The sequence below is a fragment of the Bombina bombina genome, chromosome 4 (assembly GCF_027579735.1).
Source record: "Bombina bombina isolate aBomBom1 chromosome 4, aBomBom1.pri, whole genome shotgun sequence".
NCBI classification, from domain to species: Eukaryota; Metazoa; Chordata; class Amphibia; order Anura; family Bombinatoridae; genus Bombina; species Bombina bombina.
Genome location: NC_069502.1, coordinates 822,624,264 through 822,651,534, shown reverse-complemented (window position 1 = coordinate 822,651,534; position 27,271 = coordinate 822,624,264). Strand labels below are relative to the sequence as shown.

At 42.7% G+C, this 27,271-nt stretch overlaps 1 protein-coding gene across 1 annotated transcript in view; it reads left to right on the top strand.

Annotated features, from left to right (window-relative positions):
- Nucleotides 1–27,271, top strand: part of LOC128657125 (gastrula zinc finger protein XlCGF26.1-like) — a 155,453-nt gene that overhangs the window by 23,571 nt on the left and 104,611 nt on the right. Inside the window, exon 7 of the mRNA XM_053711372.1 lies at nucleotides 24,473–24,571. Within this exon, the coding sequence (XP_053567347.1) occupies nucleotides 24,473–24,571 (99 nt within the window). The remainder of the gene's footprint in view (nucleotides 1–24,472; nucleotides 24,572–27,271) is intronic.

Below are 27,271 nucleotides of genomic sequence, written 5' to 3'. Positions count from 1 at the left end.
ATGTAAATGATACACACACATGCCCTCTCTTCCTTCTCTCTTACCCTCTGCTTCATGTAAATGATACACACACATGCCCTCTCTTCCCTTCTCTCTCACCCTCTGCTTCATGTAAATAATACACACACATGCCCTCTCTTCCTTCTCTCTTACCCTCTGCTTCATGTAAATGATACACACACATGCCCTCTCTTCCCTTCTCTCTCACCCTCTGCTTCATGTAAATAATACACACACATGCCCTCTCTTCCTTCTCTCTTACCCTCTGCTTCATGTAAATGATACACACTCATGCCCTCTCTTACCTTCTCTCTCATCCTCTGCTTCATGTAAATGGTACACACACATGAACTCTCTTCCTTCTCTCTCACCCTCTGCTTCATGTAAATGATACACACACATGGCCTCTCTTCCCTTCTCTCTCACCCTCTGCTTCATGTAAATGATACACACACATGAGCTCTCTTCCCTTCTCTTTCACCCTCTGCTTCATGTAAATGATACACACACATGCCCTCTCTTCCCTTCTCTCTTACCCTCTGCTTCATGTAAATGATACACACTCATGCCCTCTCTTACCTTCTCTCTCATCCTCTGCTTCATGTAAATGATACACACACATGCCCTCTCTTCCCTTCTCTCTCACCCTCTGCTTCATGTAAATGATACACACACATGCCCTCTCTTCCCTTCTCTCTCATCCTCTGCTTCATGTAAATGATACACACACATGCCCTCTCTTCCCTTCTCTCTCACCTTCTGCTTCATGTAAATGGTACACACACATGCCCTCTCTTCCTTCTCTCTCACCCTCTGCTTCATGTAAATGATACACACACACATGCCCTCTCTTCCCTTCTCTCTCACCCTCTGCTTCATGTAAATAATACACACACATGCCCTCTCTTCCTTCTCTCTTACCCTCTGCTTCATGTAAATGATACACACACACATGCCCTCTCTTCCCTTCTCTCTCACCCTCTGCTTCATGTAAATAATACACACACATGCCCTCTCTTCCTTCTCTCTTACCCTCTGCTTCATGTAAATGATACACACACATGCCCTCTCTTCCCTTCTCTCTCACCTTCTGCTTCATGTAAATGGTACACACACATGCCCTCTCTTCCTTCTCTCTCACCCTCTGCTTCATGTAAATGATACACACACACACATGCCCTCTCTTCCCTTCTCTCTCACCCTCTGCTTCATGTAAATAATACACACACATGCCCTCTCTTCCTTCTCTCTCATCCTCTGCTTCATGTAAATGATACACACACATGCACTCTCTTCCCTTCTCTCTCATCCTCTGCTTCATGTAAATGATACACACTCATGCCCTCTCTTCTCTTCACTCTCACCCTCTGCTTCATGTAAATGATACACACACATGCCCTCTCTTCCCTTCTCTCTCACCCTCTGCTTCATGTAAATGATACACACACATGCCCTCTCTTCCCTTCTCTCTCACCCTCTGCTTCATGTAAATAGTACACACACACACCCTCTCTTCCCTTCTCTCTCACCCTCTGCTTCATGTAAATGATATACACGCATGCCCTCTCTTCCTTCTCTCTCATCCTCTGCTTCATGTAAATGATACGCACACATGCCCTCTCTTTCTTCTCTCTCATCCTCTGCTTCATGTAAATGATACACACACATGCCCTCTCTTCCCTTCTCTCTCACCCTCTGCTTCATGTAAATGGTACACACACACATGCCCTTTCTTCCTTCTCTCTCACCCTCTGCTTCATGTAAATGATACACACACATGCCCTCTCTTCCTTCTCTCTCATCCTCTGCTTCATGTAAATGATACACACACATGCACTCTCTTCCCTTCTCTCTCATCCTCTGCTTCATGTAAATGATACACACTCATGCCCTCTCTTCTCTTCACTCTCACCCTCTGCTTCATGTAAATGATACACACACATGCCCTCTCTTCCCTTCTCTCTCACCCTCTGCTTCATGTAAATGATACACACACATGCCCTCTCTTCTCTTCTCTCTCACACTCTGCTTCATGTAAATGATACACACACATGCCCTCTCTTCCTTCTATCTCATCCTCTGCTTCATGTAAATGATACACACACATGCCCTCTCTTCCCTTCTCTCTCACACTCTGCTTCATGTAAATGATACACACACATGCCCTCTCTTCCCTTCTCTCTCACACTCTGCTTCATGTAAATGATACACACACATGCCCTCTCTTCCTTCTATCTCATCCTCTGCTTCATGTAAATGATACACACACATGCACATTTCACCCAGCCGGGCCGAAGTCTTCATCCGATGGGGCAGAAGAGGACATCCAGACCAGCAGAGGTCTTCATCCTATCCGGGCAGAAGAGGACATCCGGACCGGCAGACGTCTTCATCCAAGCGTTATCTTCTATCTTCATCCATCCGGCGAGGGGCGGCTCCATCTTGAAGACCTCCGGCGCGGAACTTCCTTCTAGGCCGACGGACTAACGACGAATGAATATTCCTTTAAATGACGTCATCCAAGATGGCGTCCCTCAAATTCCAATTGGCTGATAGGATTCTATCAGCCAATCGGAAATAAGGTATGAAAAATCTGATTGGTTGATTTAATCAGCCAATCGGATTGAAGTTCAATCCGATTGGCTGATTGGATGAGCCAATAGAATTGGCTGATCGGGAGCGGCGGTTTAGGGGTTAAACACTTTATTTATGTGCGGCGGGGCCCGGGAGCGGCGGTTTAGGGGTTAATACACTTTATTAGGTATTGCGGTGGGGGATTGCAGTTGACAGGTAGATAGACATTGCGCATGCGTTAGGTGTTAGTTTTTTTTTTTTTCAAGGCATTTTAGGGAGTTACGGTGCTCCCATACTCGGCACAAGGCCTGCTACGGCTGCATTTTATGGCGACGTGAAAATGGAGTAAGATTTCTCCATTTTCGCCACGTAAGGCCTTGCGCTGGATATTGGATACCGAATTGCGCGGGTTTTATATGTTAGTCTATGGGTGAAAAAACTACGTCCAATGGGTGAAATATACGTGCCGCATTTATATGCGGCGCTGTATATAGGATACCAAAGCTGTGCAAAAACCGGCATCGCCGGCTTTTGCGGGTGACGCTGCATATGTAATGGAGGGGCTGGTCTTTTCTTCTCTCTCACCCTCACACACACACATGCCCTCTCTTCCTTCTCTCTCACCCTCTGCTTCATGTAAATAGACCCTCTGCTTCGTGGGAATAATACATAAACCTGGCCTCGATTCTCTTCATTCTCACCCTCTGATTCATGTAAATCGTACTCACACATGCCCTTTCCTCCCTTCTCTCTTACCATGTGCGTTATATAAGTGGCACACACACCCTCTCTTCCCTTCTCTCTCACCTTCTGCTTCATGTAAATGGTACATACACATGCCCCCTCTTCTTTCTCTCTCATCCTCTGCTTCATGTAAATTATACACACACATGCCCTCTCTTCCCTTCTCTCTCACCCTCTGCTTCATGTAAATGGTACACACACATGCCCTCTCTTCTCTCTCACCCTCTGCTTCATGTGAATAGCACACACATGCTCTCTCTTCCCTTATCTTTCACTCTTTGCTTCATGTAAATGATACACACACATGCCCTCTCTTCCTTCTCTCTCACCCTCTGCTTCATGTAAAATGATACACACACATACCCTCTCTTCCCTTCTCTCTCACCCTCTGCTTCATGTAAATGATACACACACACGCCCTCTCTTCCATTCTCTCTCACCCTCTGCTTCATGTAAATGATACACACACATGCCCTCTCTTCCTTCTCTCTCACCCTCTGATTCATGTAAATAGTACACACACACACCCTCTCTTCCCTTCTCTCTCACCCTCTGCTTCATGTAAATGATATACACGCATGCCCTCTCTTCCTTCTCTCTCATCCTCTGCTTCATGTAAATGATACACACACATGCCCTCTCTTCCTTCTCTCTCATCCTCTGCTTCATGTAAATGATACACACACATGCCCTCTCTTCCCTTCTCTCTCATCCTCTGCTTCATGTAAATGATACACACACATGCCCTCTCTTCCCTTCTCTCTCATCCTCTGCTTCATGTAAATGATACACACTCATGCCCTCTCTTCCTTCTCTCTTACCCTCTGCTTCATGTAAATGATACACACACATGCCCTCTCTTCCCTTCTCTCTCACCCTCTGCTTCATGTAAATGATACACACACATGCCCTCTCTTCCTTCTCTCTTACCCTCTGCTTCATGTAAATGATACACACACATGCCCTCTCTTCCCTTCTCTCTCACCCTCTGCTTCATGTAAATGATACACACACATGCCCTCTCTTCCTTCTCTCTTACCCTCTGCTTCATGTAAATGATACACACACATGCCCTCTCTTCCCTTCTCTCTCACCCTCTGCTTCATGTAAATAATACACACACATGCCCTCTCTTCCCTTCTCTCTCACCCTCTGCTTCATGTAAATGATACACACACATGCCCTCTCTTCCCTTCTCTCTCACCCTCTGCTTCATGTAAATAATACACACACATGCCCTCTCTTCCCTTCTCTCTCACCCTCTGCTTCATGTAAATAATACACACACATCGCCTCTCTTCCTTCTCTCTTACCCTCTGCTTCATGTAAATGATACACACTCATGCCCTCTCTTACCTTCTCTCTCATCCTCTGCTTCATGTAAATGGTACACACACATGAACTCTCTTCCTTCTCTCTCACCCTCTGCTTCATGTAAATGATACACACACATGCCCTCTCTTACCTTCTCTCTTATCCTCTGCTTCATGTAAAATGATACACACACATGCCCTCTCTTCCCTTCTCTCTTATCCTCTGCTTCATGTAAAATGATACACACACATGCCCTCTCTTCCCTTCTCTCTCACCCTCCGCTTCATGTAAATGATACACACTCATGCCCTCTCGTCACTTCTCTCTCACCCTCTGCTTCATGTAAATGGTACACACACATGCCCTCTCTTCCTTCTCTCTCACCCTCTGCTTCATGTAAATGATACACACACATGCCCTCTCTTCCCTTCTCTCTCACCCTCTGCTTCATGTAAATGATACACACACATGCCCTCTCTTCCCTCTCTCTCACCCTCTGCTTCATGTAAATGGTACACACACATGCCCTCTCTTCCTTCTCTCTCACCCTCTGCTTCATGTAAATGATACACACACACATGCCCTCTCTTCCTTCTCTCTCACCCTCTGCTTCATGTAAATGATACACACACATGCACTCTCTTCCCTCTCTCTCTTATCCTCTGCTTCATGTAAAATGATACACAAACATGCCCTCTCTTCCTTCTCTCTTACCCTCTGCTTCATGTAAATGATACACACACCTGCCCTCTCTTCCTTCTCTCTCATCCTCTGCTTCATGTAAATGATACACAAACATGCCCTCTCTTCCTTCTCTCTTACCCTCTGCTTCATGTAAATGATACACACTCATGCCCTCTCTTACCTTCTCTCTCACCCTCTGCTTCATGTAAATGATACACACACATGCCCTCTCTTCCTTCTCTCTCACCCTCTGCTTCATGTAAATGATACACACACACATGCCCTCTCTTCCTTCTCTCTCACCCTCTGCTTCATGTAAATGATACACACACATGCCCTCTCTTCCTTCTCTTTCACCCTCTGCTTCATGTAAATGATACACACACACATGCCCTCTCTTCCTTCTCTCTCACCCTCTGCTTCATGTAAATGATACACACACACATGCCCTCTCGTCACTTCTCTCTCACCCTCTGCTTCATGTAAATGGTACACGCACACGCCCTCTCTTCCCTTCTCTCTCACCCTCTGCTTCATGTAAATGATACACACACACATGCCCTCTCTTCCTTCTCTCTCACCCTCTGCTTCATGTAAATGATACACACACACATGCCCTCTCTTCCCTTCTCTCTCACCCTCTGCTTCATGTAAATGATACACACACATGCCCTCTCTTCCTTCTCTCTCATCCTCTGCTTCATGTAAATGATACACACACATGCCCTCTCTTCCCTTCTCTCTCACCCTCTGCTTCATGTAAATAGTACACACACATGCCCTCTCTTCCCTTCTCTCTTACCCTCTGCTTCATGTAAAATGATACAGACACATGCCCTCTCTTCCCTTCTCTCTTACCCTCTGCTTCATGTAAAATGATACACACACATGCCCTCTCTTCCCTTCTCTCTTACCCTCTGCTTCATGTAAAATGATACACACACATGCCCTCTCTTCCCTTCTCTCTCACTCTCTGCTTCATGTAAATGATACACACACACGCCCTCTCTTCCCTTCTCTCTTACCCTCTGCTTCATGTAAAATGATACACACACATGCCCTCTCTTCCCTTATCTCTCACCCTCTGCTTCATGTAAATGATACACACACATGCCCTCTCTTCCCTTCTCTCTCACCCTCTGCTTCATGTAAATGGTTCACACACATGCCCTCTCTTCCCTTCTCTCTTACCCTCTGCTTCATGTAAATGATACACACACGCCCTCTTTCTCCAACATAGGTGTGTCCGGTCCACGGCGTCATCCTTACTTGTGGAATATTCTCTTCCCCAACAGGAAATGGCAAAGAGCCCAGCAAAGCTGGTCACATGATCCCTCCTAGGCTCCGCCTTCCCCAGTCATTCTCTTTGCCGTTGCACAGGCAACATCTCCACGGAGATGGCTCAGAGTTTTTTGGTGTTTAAATGTAGTTTTTATTCTAAGCCTAATTATTAACCCCTAAACTGCCATAGCCCACACCGCAATAAACCTATCCTAGTATTAACCCCTAAACCGTCGCTTCCAGAGCCCACTGCCGTCTTCATTATATGTATTAACCCCTAAACCGCCGCTCCCGGACCCCGCCGCCACCTACATTAAATTTATTAACCCCTAATCTGACCCCCCTACACCGCCGCCACCTACATTAAATATATTAACCTCTAATCTGACCCCCCTACACCACCGCCACCTACATTAAATATATTAACATCTAATCTGACCCCCCCCTACACCGCCGCCACCTACATTAAATGTATTACCCCCTAAACCTAAGTCTAACCCTAACACCCCCCTAACTTAATTATTATTTAAATAAATCTAAATAGTATTAATATTATTAACTAAATTATTCCTATTTAAAACTAAATAAATACCTATAAAATAAACCCTAAGATAGCTACAATATAATTAATAATTACATTGTAGCTATTTTAGGGTTTATATTTATTTTACAGGCAACTTTGTATTTATTTTAACTAGGTACAATAGCTATTAAATAGTTAATATCTATTTAATAGCTACCTAGTTAAAATAATTACAAAATTACCTGTAAAATAAATCCTAACCTAAGTTACAAATACACCTAACACTACACTATCAATAAATTAATTTAAATAAAATAACTACAATTATCTAAAATAAAATACAATTAAATAAACTAAACTATAGTACAAAACCCCCCCCACTAAATTACAAAAAATAAAAAAATATTACAAGAAGTTTAAACTAATTACACCTAATCTAAGCCCCCTAATAAAATAAAAAAGCCCCCCAAAATAATAAAATTCCCTATCCTAAACTAAATTACAAATAGTCCTTGAAAGGGCCTTTTGCGGGGCATTGCCCCAAAGTAATCGGCTCTTTTATCAGCCCTTAAAAGGGCCTTTTGCGGGGCATTGCCCCAAAGTAATCTGCTCTTTTACCTGTAAAAAAAAAGAACAATCCCCCCCCCAACATTACAACCCACCACCCACACACCCCTACTCTAAAACCCACCCGATCCCCCCTTAAAAAAAACTAACACTACCCATTGAAGATCACCCTATCTTGAGCCGTTTTCACCCAGCCGGGCCGAAGTCTTCATCCGATGGGGCAGAAGAGGACATCCAGACCAGCAGAGGTCTTCATCCTATCCGGGCAGAAGAGGACATCCGGACCGGCAGACGTCTTCATCCAAGCGTTATCTTCTATCTTCATCCATCCGGCGAGGGGCGGCTCCATCTTGAAGACCTCCGGCGCGGAACTTCCTTCTAGGCCGACGGACTAACGACGAATGAATATTCCTTTAAATGACGTCATCCACGATGGCGTCCCTCAAATTCCAATTGGCTGATAGGATTCTATCAGCCAATCGGAAATAAGGTATGAAAAATCTGATTGGTTGATTTAATCAGCCAATCGGATTGAAGTTCAATCCGATTGGCTGATTGGATGAGCCAATAGAATTGGCTGATCGGGAGCGGCGGTTTAGGGGTTAAACACTTTATTTATGTGCGGCGGGGCCCGGGAGCGGCGGTTTAGGGGTTAATACACTTTATTAGGTATTGCGGTGGGGGATTGCAGTTGACAGGTAGATAGACATTGCGCATGCGTTAGGTGTTAGTTTTTTTTTTTTTCAAGGCATTTTAGGGAGTTACGGTGCTCCCATACTCAGCACAAGGCCTGCTACGGCTGCATTTTATGGCGACGGTGAAAATGGAGTAAGATTTCTCCATTTTCGCCACGTAAGGCCTTGCGCTGGATATTGGATACCGAATTGCGCGGGTTTTATATGTTAGTCTATGGGTGAAAAATCTACGTCCAATGGGTGAAATATACGTGCCGCATTTATATGCGGCGCTGTATATAGGATACCAAAGCTGTGCAAAAACCGGCATCGCCGGCTTTTGCGGGTGACGCTGCATATGTAATGGAGGGGCTGGTCTTTTCTTCTCTCTCACCCTCACACACACACATGCCCTCTCTTCCTTCTCTCTCACCCTCTGCTTCATGTAAATAGTACACACACATCGCCTCTCTTCCTTCTCTCTCACCCTCGGCTTCATGTAAATGATACACACACACATGCCCTCTCTTCCCTTCTCTCTCACCCTCTGCTTCATGTAAATGATACACACTCATGCCCTCTGTCTCACCCTCTGCTTCGTGGGATTAATACATAAACCTGGCCTCGATTCTCTTCATTCTCACCCTCTGATTCATGTAAATCGTACTCACACATGCCCTTTCCTCCCTTCTCTCTTACCATGTGCGTTATATAAGTGGCACACACACCCTCTCTTCCCTTCTCTCTCACCTTCTGCTTCATGTAAATGGTACATACACATGCCCCTCTCTTCTTTCTCTCTCACCCTCTGCTTCATGTAAATTATACACACACATGCCCTCTCTTCCCTTCTCTCTCACCCTCTGCTTCATGTAAATGGTACACACACATGCCCTCTCTTCTCTCTCACCCTCACACACACACATGCCCTCTCTTCCTTCTCTCTCACCCTCTGCTTCATGTAAATAGTACACACACTCGCCTTCTCTTCCTTCTCTCTCATCCTCTGCTTCATGTAAATGGTACACACACACATGCCCTCTCTTCCCTTCTCTCTCACCCTCTGCTTCATGTAAATGATACACACTCATGCCCTCTGTCTCACCCTCTGCTTCGTGGGAATAATACATACACCTGGCCTCGATTCTCTTCATTTTCACCCTCTGATTCATGTAAATCGTACTCACACATGCCCTTTCCTCCCTTCTCTCTTACCATGTGCGTTATATAAGTGGCACACACACCCTCTCTTCCCTTCTCTCTCACCTTCTGCTTCATGTAAATGGTACATACACATGCCCTCTCTTCTTTCTCTCTCATCCTCTGCTTCATGTAAATTATACACACACATGCCCTCTCTTCCCTTCTCTCTCACCCTCTGCTTCATGTAAATGGTACACACACATGCCCTCTCTTCTCTCTCACCCTCTGCTTCATGTGAATAGCACACACATGCTCTCTCTTCCCTTCTCTCTCACCCTCTGATTCATGTAAATGATACACACACACATGCCCTCTCTTCCCTTATCTTTCACTCTTTGCTTCATGTAAATGATACACACACACACACATGCCCTCTCTTCCCTTCTCTCTCACCCTCTGCTTCATGTAAATGATACACACACACACACATGCCCTCTCTTCCATTCTCTCTCACCCTCTGCTTCATGTAAATGATACACACACACATGCCCTCTCTTCCTTCTCTCTCACCCTCTGATTCATGTAAATGATACACACACACACCCTCTCTTCTCTTCTCTCTCACCCTCTGCTTCATGTAAATGATACACACACATGCCCTTTCTTCCTTCTCTCTCACCCTCTGCTTCATGTAAATGATACACACACACATGCCCTCTCTTCCTTCTCTCTCACCCTCTGCTTCATGTAAATGATACACACTCATGCCCTCTGTCTCACCCTCTGCTTCGTGGGAATAATACATACACCTGGCCTCGATTCTCTTCATTCTCACCCTCTGATTCATGTAAATCGTACTCACACATGCCCTTTCCTCCCTTCTCTCTTACCATGTGCGTTATATAAGTGGCACACACACCCTCTCTTCCCTTCTCTCTCACCTTCTGCTTCATGTAAATGGTACATACACATGCCCTCTCTTCTTTCTCTCTCATCCTCTGCTTCATGTAAATTGCACACACACATGCCCTCTCTTCCCTTCTCTCTCACCCTCTGCTTCATGTAAATGGTACACACACATGCCCTCTCTTCTCTCTCACCCTCTGCTTCATGTGAATAGCACACACATGCTCTCTCTTCCCTTCTCTCTCACCCTCTGCTTCATGTAAATGATACACACACACATGCCCTCTCTTCCCTTATCTTTCACTCTTTGCTTCATGTAAATGATACACACACATGCCCTCTCTTCCCTTCTCTCTCACCCTCTGCTTCATGTAAATCATACACACACACACACACACACATGCCCTCTCTTCCATTCTCTCTCACCCTCTGCTTCATGTAAATGATACACACACATGCCCTTTCTTCCTTCTCTCTCACCCTCTGCTTCACGTAAATGATACACACACATGCCCTTTCTTCCTTCTCTCTCATCCTCTGCTTCATGTAAATGATACACACACACATGCCCTCTCTTCTTTCTCTCTCACCCTCTGCTTCATGTAAATGATACACACACATACCCTCTCTTCCTTCTCTTTCATCCTCTGCTTCATGTAAATGGTACACACACATGCCCTCTCTTCCCTTCTCTCTCACCCTCCGCTTCATGTAAATAATACACACACACATGCCCTCTCTTCCCTTCTCTCTCATCCTCTGCTTCATGTAAATGGTACACACACATGCCCTCTCTTCCTTCTCTCTCACCCTCTGCTTCATGTAAATGATATACACACACGCCCTCTCTTCCCTTCTCTCTTACCCTCTGCTTCATGTAAAATGATACACACACATGCCCTCTCTTCCTTCTCTCTCACCCTCTGCTTCATGTAAATGATACACACACATGCCCTCTCGTCACTTCTCTCTCACCCTCTGCTTCATGTAAATGGTACACACACACGCCCTCTCTTCCCTTCTCTCTCATCCTCTGCTTCATGTAAATAATACACACACGCCCTCTCTTCCTTCTCTCTCACCCTCTGCTTCATGTAAATGATATACACACACGCCCTCTCTTCCCTTCTCTCTTACCCTCTGCTTCATGTAAAATGATACACACACATGCCCTCTCTTCCTTCTCTCTCACCCTCTGCTTCATGTAAATGATACACACACATGCCCTCTCTTCCCTTCTCTCTTACCCTCTGCTTCATGTAAAATGATACACACACACACACACACACACACATGCCCTCTCGTCACTTCTCTCTCACCCTCTGCTTCATGTAAATGGTACACACACACGCCCTCTCTTCCCTTCTCTCTCACCCTCTGCTTCATGTAAATGATATACACACATGCCCTCTCTTCCTTCTCTCTCATCCTCTGCTTCATGTAAATGATACACACACATGCCCTCTCTTCCTTCTCTCTCATCCTCTGCTTCATGTAAATGATACACACACATGCCCTCTCTTCCCTTCTCTCTCACCCTCTGCTTCATGTAAATGACATACACACATGCCCTCTCTTCCCTTCTCTCTCACCCTCTGCTTCATGTAAATGATACACACACATGCCCTCTCTTCCCTTCTCTCTTACCCTCTGCTTCATGTAAATGATACACACACATGCCCTCTCTTCCCTTCTCTCTTACCCTCTGCTTCATGTAAAATGATACACACACATGCCCTCTCTTCCCTTCTCTCTCACCCTCTGCTTCATGTAAATGACACACACACACATGCCCTCTCTTCCCTTCTCTCTCACCCTCTGCTTCATGTAAATGATACACACACACACATGCCCTCTCTTCCCTTCTCTCTCACCCTCTGCTTCATGTAAATGGTTCACACACATGCCCTCTCTTCCCTTCTCTCTTACCCTCTGCTTCATGTAAATGATACACACACTGCCCTCTCTTCCCTTCTCTCTCACCCTCTGCTTCATATAAATAATACACACACACTTGCCCTCTCTTCCCTTCTCTCTCGCCCTCTGCTTCATGTAAATGATACACACACATGCTCTCTCTTCCTTCTCTCTCACCCTCTGCTTTATGTAAATGATACACACACACATGCCCTCTCGTCCCTTCTCTCTCACCCTCTGCTTCATGTAAATGACACACACTCATGCCCTCTCTTCCCTTCTCTCTTACCCTCTGCTTCATGTAAATGATACACACTCATGCCCTCTCTTCCCTTCTCTCTCACCCTCTGCTTCATGTAAATGATACACACACATGCCCTCTCTTCCCTTCTCTCTCACCGTCTGCTTCATGTAAATGATACACACACATACTCTCTCTTCTCTTCTCTCTTATCCTCTGCTTCATGTAAATGATACACAAACATGCCCTCTCTTCCTTCTCTCTCATCTTCTGCTTCATGTAAATGATACACACACATGCCCTCTCTTCCCTTCTCTCTTACCCTCTGCTTCATGTAAAATGATACACACACATGCCCTCTCTTCCCTTCTCTCTTACCCTCTGCTTCATGTAAATGATACACACACATGCCCTCTCTTCCCTTCTCTCTCATCCTCTGCTTCATGTAAATGGTACACACACATGCCCTCTCTTCCCTTCTCTCTCACCCTCTGCTTCATGTAAATGATACACACACATGCCCTCTCTTCCCTTCTTCTCCTCTCTCACCCTCTGCTTCATGTGAATGACACACACATGCCCTCTCTTCCCTTCTCTCTTACCCTCTGCTTCATGTAAATGATACACACACATGCCCTCTCTTCCCTTCTCTCTTATCCTCTGCTTCATGTAAATGATACACACACACATGCCCTCTCTTCCCTTCTCTCTCACCCTCCGCTTCATGTAAATGATACACACACATGCCCTCTCTTCCTTCTTTCTCACCCTCTGCTTCATGTAAATGATACACACACATACCCTCTCTTCCCTTCTCTCTTATCCTCTGCTTCATGTAAAATGATGCACACACACATGCTCTCTCTTCCCTTCTCTCTTATCCTCTGCTTCATGTAAATGATACACAAACATGCCCTCTCTTCCTTCTCTCTCATCCTCTGCTTCATGTAAATGATACACACACATGCCCTCTCTTCCCTTCTCTCTCATCCTCTGCTTCATGTAAATGGTACACACTCATGCCCTCTCTTCCCTTCTCTCTCACCCTCTGCTTCATGTAAATGGTACACACACATGCCCTCTCTTCCCTTCTCTCTCTCACCCTCTGCTTCATGTAAATGATACACACACATGCCCTCTCTTCCCTTCTCTCTTATCCTCTGCTTCTTCTAAATGATACACACACACACCCTCTTCCCTTCTCTCTCACCGTCTGCTTCATGTAAATGGTACACACACACACACACATGCTCTCTCTTCCCTTCTCTCTTATCCTCTGCTTCATGTAACTGATACACAAACATGCCCTCTCTTCCTTCTCTCTCATCCTCTGCTTCATGTAAATGATACACACACATGCACTCTCTTCCCTTCTCTCTCATCCTCTGCTTCATGTAAATGATACACACACATGCCCTCTCTTCCCTTCTCTCTCACCCTCTGCTTCATGTAAATGATACACACTCATGCCCTCTCTTACCTTCTCTCTCATCCTCTGCTTCATGTAAATGATACACACACGCCCTCTTTTCCCTTCTCTCTCACCCTCTGCTTCATGTAAATAATACACACATACATGCCCTCTCTTCCCTTCTCTCTCACCCTCTGCTTCATGTAAATGGTACACACACATGCCCTCTCTTCCCTTCTCTCTCACCCTCTGCTTCATGTAAATGGTACACACACATGCCCTCTCTTCCCTTCTCTTTCACCCTCTGCTTCAGGTAAATGATACACACATATGCCCTCTCTTCCCTTCTCTCTCACCCTCTGCTTCATGTAAATGATACACACACATGCCCTCTCTTCCTTCTCTCTCATCCTCTGCTTCATGTAAATGATACACACACTTGCCCTCTCTTCCTTCTCTCTCATCTTCTGCTTTATGTAAATGATACACACACATGCCCTCTCTTCCCTTCTCTCTCATCCTCTGCTTTATGTAAATGATACACATGCATGCCCTCTCTTCCCTTCTCTCTTATCCTCTGCTTCATGTAAATGGTACACACACACGCCCTCTCTTCCCTTCTCTCTTACTTTCTGCTTCATGTAAATGATACACACGCATGCCCTCTCTTCCCTTCTCTCTTATCCTCTGCTTCATGTAAATGGTACACACACACACACACACACACTCTCTCTCTTCCCTTCTCTCTTATCCTCCTGCTTCATGTAAAATGATACATGTTATGGTATCATCAGATATCAAGAGTTAATACCAGATGAAAGATGTCCTGAATATGGGATCAGCAATACACACCCCAGCTAATTCCCCCCTCAAACATGAGTCCAGGCTCCACATTGAAGGTAAAAACAGAATGCACTTTATTGAGGGCTATATGCCCAGTATTTATGCAGGTTTGAGACCAGATGGGGGGTTGGCAGTATTGTACATTAGATAGAGGGAAGACGCCCTTTTTCATGATACAATAGAATTACATTACTTAAGCAGATAAACAATTTAAATATCACCTAGCAGTCTGACTCTGGAGGTGATTAAACAATGGGAATGCTTATCACTAAAACTTAATTACAGTACACCATAGCTGATGCTAGGAAACCTGTCTCAGAAAATAGTTTCTAAAAACTGAAGTTGACCCGCCAAAGGGTCAAGCCGGGTCTGCCGGAGTGTCCCACCAGGATGGAGCCGCGTGACAGATCTCTCTGTCAGTACTTGCCCTCTCTTCCCTTCTCTCTCACCCTCTGCTTCATGTAAATGCTACACACACATGCCCTCTCTTCCCTTCTCTCTCACCCTCTGCTTCATGTAAATAATACACACATATGCCCTCTCTTCCCTTCTCTCTCACCCTCTGCTTCATGTAAATGATACACACACACATGCCCTCTCTTCCCTTCTCTCTCACCCTCTGCTTCATGTAAATGATGCACACACATGCCCTCTCTTCCCTTCTCTCTCACCTTCTGCTTCATGTGAATGGTACACATGAATGCCCTCCCTTACCTTTTTTTTTTTTCTTCACACTATGCTTCATGTAAATGATGCACAAACATGCCCTCTCTTCCTTTCTCTCTCACCCTCTGCTTCATGTAAATGGTACACACACATGCCCTTTCTTCTCTCTCACCCTCTGCTTCATGTAAATGATACACACACATGCCCTCTCTTCCTTCTCTCTCATCCTCTGCTTCATGTAAATGATACACACACATGCCCTCTCTTCCCTTCTCTCTCACCCTCTGCTTCATGTAAATGGTACACACACATGCCCTCTATTCTCTTCAATCTCACCCTCTGATTCATGTAAATGATACACACACATGCCCTCTCTTCTCTTCTCTCTCACCCTTTGCTTCATGTAAATGGTACACACACATGCCCTCTCTTCTCTTCTCTCTCACCCTTTGCTTCATGTAAATGGTACCCACACACATGCCCTCTCTTCCATTCTCTCTCTCACCCTCTGCTTCATGTAAATCATACACACACAGATGCCCTCTCTTCCCTTCTCTCTCACCCTCTGCTTCATGTAAATGATACACACACACACATGCCCTCTCTTACCTTCTCTCTCACCCTCTTCTTCATGTAAATGATACACACACACATGCCCTCTCTTACCTTCTCTCTCACCCTCTTCTTCATGTAAATGATACACACACATGCCCTCTCTTACCTTCTCTCTCACCCTCTGCTTCATGTAAATGATACACACACATGCCCTCTCTTCCCTTCTCTCTCACCCTCTGCTTCATGTAAATGATACACACACATGCCCTCTCTTCCCTTCTCTCCCACCCTCTGCTTCATGTAAATGATACACACACATGCCCTCTCTTACCTTCTCTCTCACCCTCTGCTTCATGTGAATGGTACACACACACATGCCCTCTCTTACCTTCTCTCTCACCCTCTGCTTCATGTGAATGATACACACACATGCCCTCTCTTCCATTCTCTCTCACCCTCTGCTTCATGTGAATGATACACACACATGCCCTCTCTTCCATTCTCTCTCACCCTCTGCTTCATGTGAATTGTACACACACATGCCCTCTCTTCCCTTCTCTCTCACCCTCTGCTTCATGTAAATGGTACACACACATGCCCTCTCTTCTCTTCTCTCTCACCCTTTGCTTCATGTAAATGGTACCCACACACATGCCCTCTCTTCCATTCTCTCTCATCCTCTGCTTCATGTAAATGGTACACACACATGCCCTCTCTTCCCTTCTCTCTCACCCTCTGCTTCATGTAAATGATACACACATGCCCTCTCTTCCCTTCTCTCTCACCCTCTGCTTTATGTAAATGGTACACACACATGCCCTCTCTTCTCTTCTCTCTCACCCTCTGCTTCATGTAAATGACACACACACATGCCCTCTCTTCCCTTCTCTCTCACCCTCTGCTTCATGTGAATGGTACACACACATGCCCTCTCTTCCCTTCTCTCTCACCCTCTGCTTCATGTAAATGGTACACACACATGCCCTCTCTTCTCTTCTCTCTCACCCTTTGCTTCATGTAAATGGTACCCACACACATGCCCTCTCTTCCATTCTCTCTCATCCTCTGCTTCATGTTAATGGTACACACACATGCCCTCTCTTCCCTTCTCTCTCACCCTCTGCTTCATGTAAATGATACACACATGCCCTCTCTTCCCTTCTCTCTCACCCTCTGCTTTATGTAAATGGTACACACACATGCCCTCTCTTCTCTTCTCTCTCACCCTCTGCTTCATGTAAATGACACACACACATGCCCTCTCTTCCCTTCTCTCTCACCCTCTGCTTCATGTGAATGGTACACACACATGCCCTCTCTTCCCTTCTCTCTCACCCTCTGCTTCATGTAAATAATACACACACATGCCCTCTCTTCCCTTCTCTCTCACCCTCTGCTTCATGTAAATAATACACACACATGCCCTCTCTTCCCTTCTCTCTCACCCTCTGCTTCATGTGAATGGTACACACAAATGCCCTCCCTTACCTTTTTTGTCTTCACCCTCTGCTTCATGTAAATGATACACACACATGCCCTCTCTTCCTTCTCTCTCACCCTCTGCTTCATGTAAATGATACACACACATGCCCTCTCTTCCCTTCTCTCTCACCCTCTGCTTCAGGTAAATGATACACACACATGCCCTCTCTTCCCTTCTCTCTCACCCTCTGCTTCATGTAAATGATACACACACATGCCCTCTCTTCCTTCTCTCTCACCCTCTGCTTCATGTAAATGATACACACACATGCCCTCTCTTCCCTTCTCTCTCACCCTCTGCTTCAGGTAAATGATACACACACATGCCCTCTCTTCCCTTCTCTCTCACCCTCTGCTTCATGTAAATGATACACATACATGCCCTCTCTTCCCTTCTCTCTCATCCTCTGCTTCATGTAAATGATACACACACATGCCCTCTCTTCCCTTCTCTCTCATCCTCTGCTTCATGTAAATGATACACACACACATGCCCTCTCTTACCTTTTTTGTCTTCACGCTCTGCTTCATGTAAATGATACACTCATGTGCACTCTCTATCCCTCTTCTAGTTCATTAAATGGTATTCTTAAAACTCTTTATTGTGAACTCAGACATTTAGGCCATTAATAAAGATTAAATATAGGAATAAATTGGCATCTGGTACTTTGCAATATACGGTAAATATTCTTTTAATACGATGACAGTAGTGGAACATTATTTAATCTACAGACTATTATATGTAAATTTAAAGGGACATTCCGGTCAAAATTTAAATACACATAGTTGAATTACATCTTTGAATAAAAACATATTTGCAATATAAATGTATTGGCAAAAATGCTTATAATAAAAGTTATCACTGTTTTAGTGTTAACATTTTTCTCTACACGTGCATGTGAAGCATATCTGGATTTTGTCAGTGCACCAGCATTTTAAATACTGCAGTTGCTCAGAACGCCTGCGGGGCTTCTATCATGTAAGCAATTAACAAATTGAGTCATTACCATATAATAAAAGCACCTTTAGGCTCTCTGAGCAAGTGCTGTGTTTAAAATGCTGGTGCACGGTGCATACTTAAATACACTTTTGAAACAGCTATAGCTTTTATTAGAAGCAATTTTGCTAATGCATGTATATTAAAAACTGCTTCTATTCAAAACTGAAATGCACCCATGTGGATTCTAATTTTGGCTGGAATATTCCTTTAAGTTTTGAAATATGTTTTGGGTGTTTATGCTTCATACTCGTACCTGCAAATTTGCAATATATTTTAAATATTTTAAGTTACATCTGAATTTACAAATCTAATAAAATTACGCCTTTACTACCCATTCCCCAGCTTTGCATAACTAACATTCACCTAGATTACAAGATTTTGCTCTATAGAGGGTGCGAAACGAACGCAACAAAAGTTGCATTTTTTCACCCTCCATATCGCTGCCATTACAAGTTTTTAAAAAGCCACCTTGTGCGTGCGATATGGTTGCGATGAGCTCCATACCGCACAAAATTCAAGGGCTGAGAATACGTGCTTGTGCACGCTTTCCCGATATACATCAATGGGGAGAGCGAGGAATGGCGATCGCCGTAACGCAACCCAAATAATGTCTATGGGGGATAAAAAGTTAAGTTTAAACCTAACACCATAATATAAACCCCACGTCTAAACACCACTAATCTGCTTCTCCTGACATTGCCGCCACCTAACTTAAGTTATTAACCCCTATTCCTCCGCTCCCCGACATCGCCACAACTATAATAGTTATTAACCCCTATTCCCCTGCACCCCAACATCGCCCACTCTATAATAAAGTTATTAACCCATATTCCGCCACTCAACATCGCCGCCACTAAATAAAGTTATTAACCCCTAAACCTCTGGGCTCCCACATCACCGACACTAAATAAACCTATTAACCCCTAAACCGATAGCCCCCACATCGCAAAAAACTAAATTAAACTATTAACCCCTAAACCTAACAACCACCTAACTTTATATTAAAATTTCAATATCCCTATCCCTATCTTAAAACCTGTGAAATAAAAAAAAAAAACTAAGTTTAAACTATATATTAAACTAACATTACTATTATACTAAAATTAAAATAACTACAAAATTAAATAAACTAAATTACCCATTAAAAAAACCTAACACTACTAAAAAAAATTAAATCTACAATTACAAAAAATAGAAAATACTAAAGTACAAAAAATAAAAAAATACTAAATTACAAAAAATAAAAAAACACTAAATTACGAAAAAATAACTATCGGCTAGATTATGAGTTTTGCGTTATGATACTGCTGGTATTACGAGTCTTGCAGATATATCTGTACCGCACACTTTTTTGGCCATAACACAACGTAACTACCGCAGTTTACAAAAAGTCCTTTTTTAATGGGACTTCCATAGCGTCGGTATTACGAGTTTGCCTGTCCGGCCACAAGTGAGCGGTACAGCCTATACCGTCAAGATCCGTACCGTAAACTGAAAGTCAGTAGTTACGAGTTTTACTTTACAAAGCCGTAACATAAAACTCATAACTAAAGTGCAAAAAAGTACACTAACACCCATAAACTATCTATTAACCCCTAAACCGAGGCCCTCCCGCATTGCAAACACTAAAATAAAATTATTAACCCCTAATCTGCCGCTCCCGACATCGCCACCACTATAATAAACATATTAACCCCTAAACCGCCATACTACCGCATCGCAACCACTAGTTAAATATTATTAACCCCTAATCTTCCATCCCTAACATCGCCGCAACCTACATTACTGTTATTAACCCCTAATCTGCTGCCCCCAAAATCGCCGCCACTATAATAAAGTTATTAACCCCTAAACCTAAGCCTAAGTCTAACCCTAACACCCACTAACTTTAACATAATTAAAATAAATCTAAATAAAAATTACAATTAATACCTAAATAATTCCTATTTAAAACTAAATACTTACCTGTAAAATAAAACCTAAGCTAGCTACAATATAACTGATAGTTACATTGTAGTTATCTTAGGTTTTATTTTAATTTCACAGGTAAGTTTGTATTTATTTTAACTAGGTTGATTAGTTAGTAAATAGTTATTAACTATTTACTAACTACCTAGTAAAAATAAATACAAATTTACCTGTTAAATAAAACCTAACCTGTCTTACACTAACACCTAACCTTACACTACAATTAAATAAATTACATTAATTAAACACAATTAACTAAATTACAAAAAAAAAAACCCCACTAAATTACACAAAATAAAAAAGAAATGATCAAATATTTAAACTAATTACAACTAATCTAATAGCCCTATCAAAATAAAAAAGCCCCCCCAAAATAAAAAAAAACCTAGCCTAAACTAAACTGCCAATAGCCGTTAAAAGGGCCTTTTGCGGGGCATTGCCCCAAATAAATCGGCTCTTTTACCTGTAAAAAAAAAATACAAACAACCCCCCCAACAGTAAAACCCACCACCCACACAACCAACCACCCCAAATAAAATCCTATCTTAAAAACCTAAGCTCCCCATTGCCCTGAAAAGGGCATTTAGATGAGCATTGCCCTTTAAAGGGCATTTAGCTTTTTTTCAGCTCAAACCCTAAGCTAATAATAAAACCCACCCAATAAACCCTTAATAAAACCTAACACTAACCCCTGAAGATCCACTTACAGTTTTTGAAGACCTGGCATCCATCCTCAACGATGCCGGGAGAATTCTTCATCCAAGCGGCATGAAGTGGTCCTCCAGACGGGCAGAAGTCTTCATCCAGACGGCATCTTCTATCTTCATCCTTCCGACACGGAGCGACTCAATCTTCAAGACATCTGGCCTGGAGCATCCTCTTCTTTCAATGGTTCTTGAACAATGAATATTCCTTTAAATGACGTCATCCAAGATGGCGTCCCTTGAATTCCGATTGGCTGATAGAATTCTATCAGCCAATCGGAATTAAAGTTGAAAAAAATTGAGCTTCAATTTGAGCTTCAATTCTATTGGCTGATTGGAATTCAGCCAATCAAAATTCAAGGGACGCCACCTCGGATGACGTCATTTAAAGGAAAATACATTGTTCAAGAACCATCGAAAGAAGAGGAATCTCCGCGCCGGATGTCTTGAAGATGGAGCCGCTCCGCGTCGGAAGGATGAAGATAAAAGATGCCGTCTGGATGAAGACTTCTGCCCGTCTGGAGGACCACTTCTTGCCGCTTGGATGAAGACTTCTCCCGGCTTCGTTGAGGACTTCTTGCCGCTTGGATGAAGACTTCTCCCGGCTTCGTTGAGGATGGATGACCGGTCTTCAAAAACATTAAGTGGATCTTCGGGGGTTAGTGTTAGGTTTTATTAAGGGTTTATTGGGTGGGTTTTATTTTTAGCTTAGGGTTTGGGCTGAAAAAGAGCTAAATGACCTTTTAAGGGCAATGCCCATCCAAATGCCCTTTTCAGGGCAATGGGGAGCTTAGGTTTTTTAGATAGGATTTTATTTGGGGGGGGGTTGGTTGTGTGGGTGGAGGGTTTTACTGTTGGGGGTTGTTTGTATTTTTTTTACAGGTAAAAGAGCTGATTTCTTTGGGGCAATGCCCCGCAAAAGGCCCTTTTAAGGGCTATTGGCAGTTTAGTTTAGGCTAGTGTTTTTTTTTTTTTTTGGGGGGGCTTTTTTATTTTGATAGGGCTATTAGATTAGGTGTAATTAGTTTAAATATTTGATCATTTCCTTTTTATTTTGTGTAATTTAGTGGGGGGGGGGTTGTTGTAATTTAGTTAATTGTATTTAATTAATGTAATTTATTTAATTGTTGTGTAAGGTTAGGTGTTAGTGTAAGACAGGTTAGGTTTTATTTTACAAGTAAATTTGTATTTATTTTTACTAGGTAGTTAGTAAATAGTTAATAACTATTTACTAACTATTCTACCTTCTACCTTGTTAAAATAAATACAAACTTGCCTGTAAAATAAAAATAAAACCTAAGATAGCTACAATGTAACTATTAGTTATATTGTAGCTAGCTTAGGGTTTATTTTATAGGTAAGTATTTGGTTTTAAATATGAATTATTTAGGTATTAATTGTAATTTTTATTTAGATTTATTTTAATTATATTAAAGTTAGTGGGTGTTAGGGTTAGACTTAGGGTTAGGTTTAGGGGTTAATAACTTAAGTATACTGGCAGCGACGTTGGGGGCGGCAGATTAGGGGTTAATAAGTGTAGGTAGGTGGCGACGACGACATTGGGGGCGGAAGATAAGTGTAATGTAGGTGGCGACGATGTTAGGGACGGCAGATTAGGGGTTAATAAGTGTAATGTAGTTGTCGGGGGCAGCAGATTAGGGGTGTTTAGACTCAGGGTTTATGTTAGGGTGTTAGGTGTAAACATAATTTTCATCATAGGAATCAATGGGGCTGCGTTACGGAGCTTTACGCTCCTTTATTGCAGGTGTTAAGCTTTTTTTTAGCCGGCTCTCCCCATTGATGTCTATGGGGAAATTGTGCACGAGCACGTAAAACCAGCTCAAAGCAGCGCTGGTATTTGGGTGCGGTATGGAGCTCAACGCTGACATATTGCCTGCTAACGCCAGGTTTTCGCAAACCTGTAATAGCAGCGCTATAGGGAGGTGAGTGGTGGAAATAACTTGCAAGTTAGTACCGAGCCACTCATAACCCAAAAATCGTAATCTAGCCGAAACGAAATTATCCAAAATAAAAACAATTACACCTATTCTAATAGCCATATAAAAATAAAAAAGCCCCTTCAAAATAAAAACCCTAGCCTACAATAAACTACCAATAGCCATTAAAAGGGTCTTTTGTAGGGCATTGCGATGTGAGGGCCTGGCGGTTTAGTGGTTAATAGGTTTAATAGGTTTATTTAGTGGCTGTGATTTGGGAGGCCAGATGTTTAGGGGTTAATAACTTTATTTAGTGGCGGCGATGTCGGGGAGCGGCTGTATAGGGCTAATATTGTTATTATAGTGTGGGCGATGTTGGGGTGCGGGGGCATAGGGTTAATAACTTTATTATAGTGGCGGCGGAATAGGGGTTAATACATTTTATTAGTGGTGGCGATGTCGGGAGCGGCAGATTAGGGGTTAATACGTTTAATTTAGTGTTTGATGCGGGAGTGCGGTGGAATAGGGGTTAATATAACACTTTAGTTACTTTGTAACACTTTAGTTATGAGTTTTGTGTAACAGTTTTGTTGTGCAAAACTCATAACTACTGGTCTCAGATTGCGGAATGGATTATGTCGGTAAAGACTGGAATGCAAGCATTTTAGCCTCACCGTGCAACTTGAAATGGCAGTGCTATGGAAATCGCATGCAAAAACATAATTTTTGTGAGTGCGGAACTGACGTTGCGTTACACGCTAAAATGCTTGCGGTACAGCTATACCGACAAGACTCGTGATGGCTGCGTTCCGAGTTTTAACACTGAAATGGCCATTTTTTCAGCGTTAAAACCGGAACGCAAAACTTGTAATCTAAGCGATTGTTATATTAATATGCTTTATAACCTCAGTTTACCTGTTTCTAAGCCCAAGCAGGCCACCTCTTATCTCGATGACTTTTACAGCCATATAGTGCTATTTCATTTGTGTGTCATATAGATAACATTGTGCTCACTCCTGTGTAGAATGATAATAATTATGCAGGAACAGCACTAATTGGCTCAAATGCAAGATTGTGAAATAAACTGAGATAAGGGGTCCATCTACATTGGCTTACATACAAGGGGATCACAGAGGTAAAAAGTGTATTAATATAACAGTGTTGGTTATGCAAAACTGTAGAATGGGTAATAAAGGCATTGTCTATCTTTTTAAACAATAACACTTTTAAAGTAGACTGTCCCTTTAAGTGTATGGCAATTAAGTACCCATTACTGTGTTAAACATTAGTTGCTTTTGGGGTGAAATTAAATATTGTCTGCAATAAATGTTCTGACAGATGACATTAATACTGATGTAGATGTTAAAACAGAAGATCTGAGTGTAATGTGTCAGCTGGAAGCTCCAATGCAGGAATTGTGTGACCGTGACAATGAAGGTAAGTGCACGTGTGTGACAGTGAAGGTAAGTGCACGTGTGTGACAGTGAAGGTAAGTGCATGTGTGTGACAGTGAATGTAAGTGCACGTGTGTGACAGTGAAGGTAAGTGCACGTGTGTGACCTGGTTTTATAGCTTATTGTCTATAAGTGCTGTACATTATATCACCAGTCAGGGTGTCACCTCACTCACACACTGAGTGTCACAATATAGCCTGATACTCACTGCCTAGTGTTTAGTTATCCTGATCACATGACACCCAAGCCCTATACAGCTGCTGTCATTTATATCTGCCAGAGTATAATCATTACTGTTGTCATCTGATCAGCTGCAGATACATCAGTAGCACTTTGTAGGAGCATAAAATAAATCCCACAGCACTATATGATCTGCTCATCTGTATGTCCTGTCTGTATATTGTGAGTTAAAGGGGCATTGTACTTAAACCTTCTATAATACATGTGAAAGACCAGCAGAGAAACAGCTTTGTAATATATATTTCTATGTGGATAATTTTAAAGGGACGTTGTACTCTGCCAGCAAGTCACAGCACTAAAGACAGAACCAGCTAATTATTATTATTATTAGTGATAAATACCCAGTTGAGAAGTGGCAGCAGCAGAGACTATGAAAATGTATAAGTGTACAATAGTGTACACAGTTAAATTGCATATTCTAATGAGCTGTGAAGACGCACGTGCAAATGCAGGGATGCAGCCCGTGGGTGAAACATTTATTTTAGATACATATAGGGCCAGATATATATATATATATATATATATATATATATAGTATAGGAAGGAATAGAACAAGCGCTGTAGGACCCAAAAAGGATAGATCACTATTTATCTAAAAAATGATTTTGCATGGCAAATGAACAGATGTCCTGTTTGAGGATTTATAATCTTGTTCAATTTGGAAATGTTGAACACAGTTAACACTGGCTGCAATCACTTATTTTTTGAAAGCAGCGCTGATGTGCTGAGTCCTAATGCTTAAAAGTCAAAGTTTATTTGTTTGTTTAAAAGCATAAATCAAAAAAAGAAGAAATTCATGCAATATACTAAAACCAAAGCTGATTTGTTCTGGGTCTGGGCTGCTGACTGAAACTAACTCGTTGAAAGTATGTATCGGTCAGATACCAGATCGTTGGGATATCTACAAAAAAATGGTGATTAATTTTGAAAGATAAAAATAATTATAGATATAAATATAAAAATAGAATAAATTGAGTTGTAATGATAATAAAACAATTTGATATATTGATAAAAAATGATACGTTAAAAATTGATACTGGGGATTAAATGAATGTAAGGTACTCGGTGTGATATCAGAGCCCCTATTCGTGCGCACAATGAAATAAACAGAAAAAAACGATAAAAATATTGACTCAAAAAATGTGACTATACACTCAGGTAGGAGTGGTTCTAGTGAACCTTCAGATGAGGAAGAAACAATGCCAAAACCAACACAGAATAGCAAACTAACTCGTAATAAAACAGACTCACAGCAGTCTAGAACAGAACCTAGAATTACTAGAAATGCGAGCCAAAGAGACAGGAACAATGAAAGTACTGATAGTAGACGTAGGGAATTCCTCAATGTAGATAGGAGTGACATTCCAGTATCGGAAGCACAGATTAAATCATGTCTTAAAAATAGCACGCAAACAGCTCAGGGCCCTTTAGGACAGGTAGGGATGGAAACAGAGGGGGGAGGAGAAAGAGGAAAAAACACAGGAAGAGGTCAAAGAGGACGAAGAGGCAGGGGACGTTACAACAAATATCGCATTTAAAAATAATTAATCTTTCTAATTCCACACTAACAGAAGATGAAACCTCAGTATTGAGTCTGGGTTTGAACTTTGTCCCTAGTACAACGTTCAACCTTTTTGAAACAATAACTGATGTAAATCGCTTAATTAGGGATCTCACACTCAAGAAATTCTTCTGGGGTAAGACACCCCCAGAGGAATCTCCTGTTACTATTGGAGATCATGATGTTTGGAGGGATAAAGGCCACATAGAGCATATTATTAACATAGTAGATTTCAAGGAGGCATGTGACTATTTTTCCCTCCAAGAACTTAACTATGAATCAAATATTCAGAATGAATTTCTGAAAATGGAACACACAGGTTTCAAACCAAAATCTATATTCTATCCTACTAGGGACAGAGGTCCATTTCTGGAAGCTTTCCATAGGAGAGTAGAGGAGGATTTGATTTCCCTTTCTAAATGCCACAATGCGACCACCCCTAATTTGACAAGAGGCCAAAAATTAGCCATTGAATCTTTAACCAAAAGAGATGACATAGTCATTAGATCTGCCGATAAGGGAGGCAGCATTGTGGTATTAAATAAAGTAGACTATATAAAGGAAGCTGAAAGACAGATAAAAGATCCAGAAGTATACTTACCTCTCTCTGGTGATCCCACTAATGCCTTTAAATTACAATTCCTGGAGTTACTGGACGATGGACTGCATGGGGGTATCATTGACCAAAATACCTTTGATTATTTACACGTAAAAACACCAGTTATACCTATCTTCCATCACCTCCCCAAGGTACATAAGTCCTTGGAGGAGGTGAAAGGAAGACCCATTATATCTGGGATAGGATCTCTTTTTGAGAGTATGTCAGGCTGGTTGGAATCTCTATTGCAGCCCATCGTGCAGCAGCTGCCCTCCTACCTCAGG